The sequence below is a fragment of the Pseudopodoces humilis genome, chromosome 1 (genome assembly GCF_049639895.1).
Source record: "Pseudopodoces humilis isolate 2021_Gansu_Grassland_sample_001 chromosome 1, ASM4963989v1, whole genome shotgun sequence".
NCBI lineage: Eukaryota > Metazoa > Chordata > Aves > Passeriformes > Paridae > Pseudopodoces > Pseudopodoces humilis.
Window position 1 is genome coordinate 75,050,904 of NC_142200.1, and position 10,878 is coordinate 75,061,781.

The following is a 10,878-nucleotide window of genomic DNA, read 5'->3' on the forward strand; positions in this document are numbered from 1 at the left end:
ACTAGAAACACATATTTGTTCTGTGGTTTTTTATTTAGATCATTTTGTTTTCCTTTTTGTTCTGGTTTGTGTAAAACAAACAACCAACAATCAACCAAGAAAAAGCCAAAAGCAAAGAAAAAAGTAAAAAGAAAGGAATTGACAATATCAAATACATGTACTAGTAGAAGATGCATCCAGCACTTGGAGAAAAAGTGTATATTCTTTTATATTAGAAACATTCTTGTATTAAAATCTCAAAAAAGCAGCAAAAAGTGAAGGCTCTGCCACATATTCCACACATGTTTAGCTTCAGGCACTGTCATTGGTTTTGGTGATAATGTGAGGGAGGTCAAACATATGGTAAGTCCTTGCAAAAATTAATCTCGGGGACTGTTGCCTAAGATGCCTGTGGAGTCTGTGCTTGTCTGCAGGAGCCTGGCTGCTGCTGCTTGGTTTTTTCTCTCCAGCTGTAAATCTCATTTTTAAAATACCAGCATATACCAGATGCTTACCAAATAACACTTCTCGATGCAATTATTTGCAATAGCTGCCAGGGGGGTATTAGGAGCTCTCAAAGGGAGCAGGGTGTCTGCAAAGCCTACTCAGCATGAAGATACTCTTCTTGCTCATAAATACACAAATCCCTGTGTTAGGACCACATAGCCATAGCATGGACTCAGAAGCCTTGGGGAAAATATTTTCTTTCATTTGCTGAAACAGTGAGTTTCAAAGAAAAACAAGATGCAGAAGAGGAAGAAGGAAGGAACTGGGCAGCATAGGTTTTTTCTCCTCAGTGTGAGAGGGTGATTTTGATCTCTCTGCAGCTCAGCTAGGTGATCTTGAGGAATTGGACTTTGTGTCTTGGGTTCTTCAGCTAAATATTTGTGCCTCTTTCCCTTGTAGGCACATTTGTGAAAATGCAAGGCCAGTGGTTGCTGTTGTTGCAGGTAGTGAGATCAGAGCAGGCCTGTGCTGGGCTAAGTAAAAGCTTGACGGGGAAGTTTATGTGTAACCATCAAGTTCACCAAAAATGTATTTAATTCAAAAACTCTGCCCAGATCCTGGTGTGGACATGCTTGCTGAATGCATTTCTGACGGTATCTTGCTGAGCCCTTACCTGTGCTGTCACAGTCACACAGCTGCAGAGTCAGTGTCACTTAAGGGGCTGCCTTTGTACACAAAGTCTTTTGTTCCCTGAAAGGAATGAACATTGATGTGACAGCAGGAGATGTGATGTGGAGAAAAGCTTGGTCCTCTAAAACATTGTCTGTCTGTGAAACTTGTTATTCTACTGGTCACTAAATTGTGGTTACTGTATTCATTTGTGGTTGGTGCTTTCCTTTATGAAGAACATCTATTGAGATCAGTAGTGAGGTGGAGAGAGCATGCTCAGCAGCAACATGCATCTCTCATACACTGGTTGTATCTTGTGTAGCATACTACTAAAATATCCTTAGAGTCTCTGAATGTATTGTCCATGGCATTTGCTTGACTATCTAAGTTATATCTTAGTTGTCTTCCAGTATTTTACTTGGTTTGCTTCCAGTGTGACAAACAGCCCTAGCAATAAGTGTGTAAATTGTGTAAATATTGTATAACAATTCTCCGGCAAGTTTCCAGGCATGCTGTTTCTTCATCAGTTACTTTTCTAGGCTGTTTTTTTTGTTTTTTCCAATCCAACTGAAGTTCATTTTAGTCCATTGGAAAGGAGTGTTTTCTGTGTGCACATGATGAACTAGTCACTGGGCTCTTGCTTTAACTTCAGAGTTTCAGTTTGCAAGACTGAAAAATTAACTTCTCTGATGACACATTGAAAATGGAGTTGAGCTTTTCCCATCTGCCCAAATCTGTTGAAGGAAGCAGCATTTGCCTTGTCAGCTCTTATTTGGCCTCCTGCTGAATGGCTGAAAGAGCTGAGAGATGAAGGACCACAGCACCCTCTGCCCCTAAGAGCTGACAGCTGTGCCAAAGTTCAGAACAGTTACTTTCTGTCAAGAAAAAGTCTGTGACTCAAACATAATAATTCCTTACAGCATTTAATTAAGAGTATAAAGAATTCTAATCCTTGGATTTTAAATAATCCTTCCACTGCTGTCTTCTATTCAGGACTCAGAACTGCATCATCTCCTTTGCTCACATGGCTTTTGAAATATGTTTTCTCACTCTGACTGGTAGAAGTGACTGCTTAACCCCGCAACAAACGTCCAAAGTCCATCGTATGCCATTAGCAAATGGGCCAAGAGGGTGCTATGCTGTGCAGAGAGCTCTGTGCCTGTCCAGTGCTCATTAAAATTGTGTGTTCTATCTTCCAGATTCCGACCTGAGCATGCGCACGCTCAGCACACCCAGTCCAGCATTAATATTTCCACCAAATTCCCCTGGGTTCCAAAATGGCAGAGGTTCGTCGACGTCTTCATCCTCAGTCACTGGGGAAACCGTTGCCATGGTCCATTCGCCGCCTCCAACCCGTCTCACCCATCCTCTCATCCGGCTGGCATCCAAGCACCAGAAGGAGCAGGCCAACATAGACCGGCTGCCCGACCACTCCATGATCCAGATCTTCTCCTTCCTGCCCACTAACCAGCTGTGCCGCTGTGCCCGCGTGTGCCGCCGCTGGTACAACCTGGCCTGGGACCCGCGGCTTTGGAGGACTATTCGCCTGACTGGCGAGACAATCAACGTAGACAGGGCTCTCAAAGTGCTGACCCGGAGGCTTTGTCAGGATACTCCCAACGTATGTCTCATGTTGGAGACGGTAATTGTTAGTGGCTGCAGGCGGCTCACAGACAGAGGACTCTACACCATTGCCCAGTGCTGTCCAGAACTGCGGAGGCTGGAGGTGTCTGGCTGTTACAACATCTCCAATGAGGCGGTCTTTGATGTTGTGTCGCTGTGCCCAAACCTGGAACATCTGGATGTGTCAGGTAACAGGGAATACAGATGCTTCTGATGTTTGTCAACCTCCATAAGTGCACACTTATTGTTTCTGTGTTGTCTTTCAACGACAGCAGTCTCCTGTCTCCTAACAGAACACCTGTGAGACAGGCACCACTAAAATCTCAGTGCCCCCAATGCCAACAGCACCTCTGGAGTGGCCAGGCTGCTTCCAAAGGAATTGAGATAACAGAAACAACCTGTTCAAATGGCACAAGGATTTATTACAGGTTTTTGCACAAAGCACCCACAGAAGGGCCCATGCTGCAGTCAGTGCTACATCATGTGGTGAAGCCTAGATACTTCAACAAAATTTGTTTTATCCTTTTCACACACATGTATAGGTAGATTTTCTATAGGTAATGAATACATCTGTAATCTGGTGACTTGAGGAGGAGCTCAGGATAAGTGCTAGGCTTTTTTTTCTGGGGATTAATATCAGTTGTCATCCCTAGCTAAACTTCAAGGTCCCTTTATTTCCATTGCTGTTTTAACAAGACTTAGCCAGCTTGAACTTTTTTCTCTTTTCTTCCCTTTTTTTTCTTTTTTTCTTTTTTTAAAGCAGCCATTGCAGATGTTTAGATCAGCAGAAATGTTTTAGACAATTTTCTTCAAGCGTGCCCTGGGGAAACAAGGTACTTTTTCCCAAGGTCAGTTGCACAGAATTTCCTCTCTGCCTATAGGTTGGCACTTAATGGAAAGGATGCAGCCAAGCAGAGGACTGAAGTAAATTTGCTGCTTAACATTTACTTTGTGATCTCATCTGTTATCAGTCTAATGCCATCATAAATCAGCTGAATCAGATTTGTCATTGCAGAGGTACCAGTGGTAACAAGCAGGATGAAGATGGGGATTAAACAACAGGGGATAGAAAGTGATGCTATCAAGTCTCTGGTATCACATACTTTTTCCAAGGCTACCTATCTGGTGTACACTGATTTTCATTATTTTCTCTGCCTTTTTTTTTTTTTTTTTTTTTTTTTAAGCTGATTTATCCAACTCTCTCACCCCAGTCCTAGGATGGCAGAATGTCATGAAAGGCATCAAAACAAATATCAATAAATCAGAATTATGCCCTTTTTGTGATAGCTTTTTGAAACCACAAGGGTAATAAGGAGTCTATGGAACTCCACAAGAGTCTATTCACAGTGACCTTGGATATGAATTACTTGTTGTTGGTACACACTGACATTAGTTCTGGATTGCTAATCACACATTCAGGTTGAAGCATCTCCAGTGCCGGGGGAAAATGTGTATACCTGTGTGATTTGGACCTAGAGCTTAGAAGCTCACACTGTGAGTGTACCTTGGGGCTTATATGTGGTTAAAAATGCTTTGGTCCACAGCCCTTGTTTATGGATGTGTTGTAGAACAAAGGTGATTTTTTCAAAGGCAGGGAAAAGGAAAAGATTATACCAGATCTTGAAATAGCTTCTTTTGGGGTCTATCTTCATTTGTGGTTTTTCCAACCCTCTCATTCTCAGACCCAGAAGGTAGCATCTGTCCTTGAGAACTCATCAGTTTGGTATAAAGTGTGCAGGGGGCAAATAAAATACCTGTCTTCCTTCATTTTGTCTCATCAATGAGATAGGAAAGTAATTTTAGTTTCTTTTTTTCCTAAGTTGTTCTTTCTATTTGGAGCATGTGAGGGAAAAATTCTGCTTTTGAACATGCTCAGAAGTCAGGGTTTGGGTACAGCTTTTGCTGCATGTACCATATGAATTGAGGATAATCAGTCTCCAGGCTCTTGTTTTGGGTCCAGTTTTTTCATTCTGATGTGGGTAATTTTGGAGCATGTTTTGGAAAGAGGATTCCATTTTTCCCTGCTTCTCTCTGTAGTTATGAGGCCAAGGCTTGCACCTCCATACTCAAGGAATTCTCAGGACTGAAGTGTTTCACTTGTTTGGTTCCATACTGAGCAAGAGGACGTGGGGGTGTATGTTGGGGGGTGATGCTAGTTGCTAGTTAATTAAATCCCAGTTCAGAGTTGTACATTTAGTTGAATCCTTTTCCCCCTTGGATGGCTACTTGGCAGCAAAAACTTACCAAAATCTTTAATGTCAAAACCAGATGTTTGTATTAACTTTAGGAGCTTTCCACAATGTAAGTTCTGTCACTGTCAGCATCTACTTTGTGGGCAGGTCTGAGATACTGCTAGAAGTTGTTTGAGCTTGACTGCACGTTATTATCTAACATTCTAGCCAATGTTTTTTGGTCTGTTTGGATGTTTCTCCTCCTTTTTAGAAATCAGTTATACCTACTTTATGAAAAATCCTGTTACAAGAGCTTTATTTTTACATTTTGTATTAATTAGGACAGAAAAATTGTTGTGGACCTTGGAACCTGTCATTTTGCCTAAAGATCAGTCTGTGCTATACCAGCATGGACTCTTTTTCTGGTGAAACCATTTTGAATATCCTTCCCATGAAATGTTTTACAGTGTAGCCAAAGTAACTAGAGATGGCAATGCTGAGCTTGACAAAGCAGCGGTCGCACAAGTGATGTATGTGACTCCAGCCCTGCTGTGAGACTTCTGACCCATTTACTTTCAGTTATGGTCATTAAACCTTCTTGAACTCTCAGCACACAGAATGTTCTCCTTGGTCTCGTGGATGCATCATTCTCAACAAGCTGGATTTAAAACTGAATTCTGGTCAGAATATAAAATATCCAGACTGACTGGTTCCTAATCCAGCAACCTCTTCAGCCAAGTGCAACAGCAACTACATCAGGTGCAACAGAACTCTGCCTATGTGCCAGCTTCTACTGTGAAACTCCTTTCATGCATTTTGTATCACCTACTTCAAAGAATATACTAGAGGTGAATTTTTTACAGCATTAGTATTGTACTGCTTCCCTTTAGAAAAATCCTTCATGTTGCTGAGTGTGTATATAGTACTTACCTGAAGGCAAAAGTATTCCCAGAGATTGCTCCAGAGCATAAATGGATCTGAAACAGCCTGAAGAGAGAAGAGCATTCAGTTTTAAGATGTTTATTGGACAGTGTTTTACTTCAAGGTCCTGCTCCTGCATGACCTGTGGGCAATTTGCCCATTTAATGTGTGTGAGACCTAAGGTAAAATTCACATTTGAATTTGACTCACACACTTTAATTTGAAACACAAATTAAAGAACCAGCATAAATTTAAATGATGAATGTAGAAATCTAGTTGCAAAGCAGTAGAAATCTAGGTGGCACAGTGTTTCAAGTCCACATTGCACACTTCTTACAACATTTGTGTGAGTCCACATGGTTGTGTCAAGTGATTTTTTTTTCCTTTTTGCTTTTAAGAGCTGAAGCATATTCAAACCTTCAACTAAGCCTCTGAATGACAGCTTTTAATAACAAGTGGTATAGCTTTGGGTCCTGTAAGTTTTTGAGGCAGTCTCCACACATCACCATGCTCATTAATTCCACACTACAGTATTTCTGTAGGGTTTCTGATACATGGAGCTCTAGGTCATCACTTTTTATGAATCACTTCATATTGCTTGGCCAGTGTTCCAGCAATACAGGAAAGGTCTTTTTATTTCTACCTGGAGGCACCTCTTCAGGCATAACCTGCAGAACTTCTCTGAGTAGCCATTTATGGCTAAAACTGTTGAGCCTTAATTACTAATGGGTAGACTCTCTTTTCTTGCAGCTGTTTCTAGCTATGCTAATGCAAAGTGCCCAGCTGAACTTGGCACAGCTTAAGAATTTCCCTAGGAAGCCTAAGACTGCCAGTTTGCAGTGCAGCAGAAACCACACTTTCCAAAAAAAGCTTTCACTCTCCACTACGCAATGAGTGGAGGTTAAAAAAGGGGAAAGTCCATGTGTGTTTTTCCCTTTAATCTAGTTCTGTGTCTTTCCTTGCAAGATCTGGTGTTTCTCTTCTAGTCTAGTTACCTCCATTCATGGCCAGACTTTCTCATTGGACACAATCCTTTCCTTTGTCTCTCTGTGTCCTTGCATGCCCTTAATAGTCTGTTGGCTCCTACTAATTCTCCCCATTCTCCTTAGGTTATCCGAATCTCCACCCTTCTGCAAGCACACAGTTGTGCCATACTTTTGCATCCTTCCCAATGCAGGCTTGGGGCTGGATTCACATCTGTTCTCCAAATGCTTGGGGCAGAAGCCGGGGGGGGAAAGGGAGCGGGGTTGTGTTTTCTATAATGAGTTTGGATGGTGAAAGAGCCTCTGATGTTCGTTTGCAAATTCAGCCAGTCAGCAATGAGACTGATCAAAAAACTGCATTGGTTGTCACGTAGTATCCTTTTCTCTGACTGTCACTGGGTTCATATTGCAGTAACAGATCATAGGCTGTCCCCTGATAGACCCAGGACCACCATTTTACATTTGGGATATGGACAAAATCAGTCCATTGCTTTCCAGGGCTCACAATCTCAAAGCAACTTTACTGACTCCAGCGGAGTTTATTGTTTCCTCTGGTGTGCGAACTGAGCACAACAAATCAGAGGAGTCAGGCAGGGTGATTCCACTCTTGCAACATGAGGATACCTTCATCACGTCCAGCACACCGTTCCACACCTGCCTTTCTGGTCCTGCTGTGTGATTTGTTTTTACTGCTTGCTTAAACTCTCTGTGTTTTTCCACTTAGGCTGCTCCAAAGTAACGTGCATCAGTTTGACTCGCGAAGCCTCCATCAAGCTCTCTCCCTTGCATGGGAAGCAAATCTCCATCCGCTACCTGGACATGACAGACTGCTTCGTCCTGGAGGACGAAGGACTGCACACCATTGCCGCCCACTGCACTCAGCTGACCCACCTGTACCTGCGCCGCTGCGTCCGCATCACCGACGAGGGGCTGCGCTACCTGATGATTTACTGCACATCCATCAAGGAACTGAGCGTCAGCGACTGCCGCTTCGTCAGCGACTTCGGCATGCGGGAGATCGCCAAGCTGGAGTCGCGTCTCCGATACCTGAGCATCGCTCACTGCGGCCGCATCACGGACGTGGGCATCCGATACATAGCCAAATACTGCAGCAAGCTGCGCTACCTCAACGCGCGGGGCTGCGAGGGCATCACGGACCACGGCGTGGAGTACCTCGCCAAAAATTGCACAAAACTCAAATCGCTGGACATCGGCAAGTGCCCGCTGGTCTCAGACACCGGCCTGGAGTTTCTAGCCCTCAACTGCTTCAACCTAAAGCGCCTGAGCCTGAAATCCTGCGAGAGCATCACTGGGCAGGGCCTGCAGATCGTGGCTGCCAACTGTTTTGACCTGCAGATGTTGAACGTGCAGGACTGCGAAGTCTCTGTGGATGCTCTGCGATTTGTTAAACGACATTGCAAGCGCTGTATTATAGAGCACACCAACCCTGCTTTCTTCTGAAGGGACACCCCACACCTGTCATTGCAATGCAGTATTAAAAACACTGATGTATAAACACACGCTCCCATATTCAGTAATGCTCTTTTTTCTGTCGCTCACGGGAGTCCATTTTTCTTGTACCTTATGGGTGAGGGGGTGTTTCTTGAGGACTATTTTGTTTGCTTTTTGTATGATCACTTTTTAAGGTGCCGTGGGTCTCTGTGGAGAGGCTGCCTTAATGCAAAAGCAATGAGTGCTCAACATCCCCGGTGGGGTGTCATTTCCATAAGAGCCATGATCTTGTCCCAGGCTACAGTAGCTGCCTCCAAAGGAAATAGCACGTAATTCCTCCTTTGGAGATGCTACTAAGCTGTGTCAAATACACCTGAATTCTAGCTGTGCTCACAAAGCTGACTATGCAATATTGTGTCTGTGTTCCCCAAGTCTTTCCAATATGGCTGATAAATCATCCTCTTGTCTCCAAGAAGTATCTTTTTGGTAGTCATCCATTGTGATCCCTCAGAAAATACTGGGTAATATTCTTAAACATACTCATTTGAGGCAGAGTAAGACCTTCTGGCCATCGCTGAGCACCTCTGTGGAGTGAATCTGGAGACTGTGCCCATGCATGGATTCTCTTGGGAAGCCAACCTCCAGGTTACTTGTGCATCATCACTACTTGCCTTCATTTCTAAATTTGTCCTCTCCTGCATGTGTAGTACCACCCTCTGGTAGTAGATAGAGACTTCTGTCTCTGATAAGCAGGGATGTATTCACCTGAGTGAAGGAGAACAAATGAGATCTTGGTGGCCTGGCAAAACGAAAAGCCAGCAAGCCAGCCTGAGAGGCTGCTGTAATTCTGCAACAAGCTGAGATAGTACTGTAGGACAGCAGAGAGGCTATGAGGCATTGTGGAGCAGCTTGCACAGCTTGTCCCAATCGCTGTGTGGCATGGCTGAAATCAGAAAGTCTGGCTTTGTCGCTCTGCTGTAGCTCTTCAGCAGCTGTGGCACCACTGCAGTGAATGCTCCCTGAGCAAACCAGGCTTGCATTTGAGGTAAAGTTAGTATGTGCCTTAATACACTTGGAAACCTGACCCTTTTCTGTGGCCTTCCAGTTCAAAGGATAGATGGCTGATCTCAAGATTTCAAAGACATTAGCCTCATGTTAGATAACACCCCTGGGGACAGAGGGGATTGGAGTGTTATTCACATTAGTTTTAAATTTTTTGAGACTTTGGCTGTGTGTCTTCCCTTAGGCTGCAGATTCAGCTGCTTTCAACAAAGAATTAAACAGCACAGTTGCCCTGTGACACTGGGAGCTCCTGGTACTCTCAAGGTCACTCTTGCTCTTGCATGAGCAGGGGTGTTTTGGAAGTCCCCCATCTCGTTGGCTCCTTCCCCAGAGTGTGTGGTTGATTCATGGTTACTTTCTTAATAATTTTTTGGCAGCTGTTCCTCTGCATTTTCACATGTAATGCTCAGATCTGAAAGCCAGATACGTGAGGGGTGATGATATTTTCAGGCAGGCCCCCTGTGCCTGACTGACAGGTGAATTCATATGTTCAGCTCAAATCCTATAAGTGTCTCATAAGAAGGGAAGCACTGTGTCTGTTTTTCATAAGCAGTAGTTTCATCATCTCCAGACAACACTAATAAAATCAGTGGTATGAAGTGAAAATCAATATGTTCAAGAAAAACACGTAACTGCTGAGGAAATACTTATAACAATGCTCTCTCAAATTGCAGGAAAAAAAGCGGGAAAAAAAGGGCAATATGGTTTGTGTCCCTGGAGAGGGAACTTGTTGTACTGCTGCAAAAATTCCTGTAACTTATGTATGTTCCTCCAATTTTGGATTTTTTAATATACAGGATAGCATCAGTTCTGAATTATAAATTAAGCTATACTGAAGTTAAGAGGGCCAGGGAAAATTTACTTGTCATTGCTACTGTTACTGGTCAGTGACTAACATGAAATGATACCATCCCTTGGACGGTTAATTTCATTTTGGTTTTCCTTTCCATATTTCTAAAATTAGAGATTCTTCTCCAGCAAGTAATACAATATATTTTATCCGAGCCAGCTATACTCTCTGTTTTTCCTTTATCTAAAAATGGCCTCAAAGAATTTAAATGTTGAGCCCTGAGAATGGTGGGATTTTGAGCCATTTGCACTCATGAAATATAAGGCCTCACTAGTAACATTTAATTGTTTATAAAAAAAAAAAAAAAGCTACTTTTCTGGCTATGTTAAATTGAGTGAATAGTGCTACATGGTTTTAAAAGTTTCTGATGTTTAAATTGGCCTGTACTGTACAAATCTCACTATAAAGCCTTAATTTGCTACCAAGAAATAAAGCAATATACTGGTAACTGATGAGCATGCAGCGTCATTTGCACTAACTGATCAACTGCTAGTGAAAAAGTAAAGCTTAAATTCTTGTAAAACTCAAAAAATTAGGTGGGTGATTGAGCATATCAACCCATCAGGAAGGTGAATGACTATTAAAAGAGGGAAAAAAATTATTGTGGATTATGACCTCGCCTATCTCTCTCTTTAAAATTTGATTTTCCTCATGTGGTTCTTTTTGACCCTGAAACATAATCAGAAACTGGAAGTGTAAGTTAAAGAAAATAAAACACATT

General features: G+C 42.8%; 1 protein-coding gene across 4 annotated transcripts in view; it reads left to right on the forward strand.

Annotated features, from left to right (window-relative positions):
• FBXL7 (F-box and leucine rich repeat protein 7) overlaps positions 1-10,609 on the forward strand; it is a 178,537-nt gene extending 167,928 nt beyond the window's left edge. For all 4 annotated transcript variants that reach the window (XM_005530881.3, XM_088065456.1, XM_088065459.1 and 1 more), the window contains exons 3-4: positions 2,295-2,906; positions 7,518-10,609. In XM_005530881.3, the coding sequence (XP_005530938.2) occupies positions 2,295-2,906; positions 7,518-8,254 (1,349 nt within the window). In that variant the 3' untranslated portion in view covers positions 8,255-10,609. The remainder of the gene's footprint in view (positions 1-2,294; positions 2,907-7,517) is intronic.
• Positions 10,610-10,878: the final 269 nt, after the last annotated feature.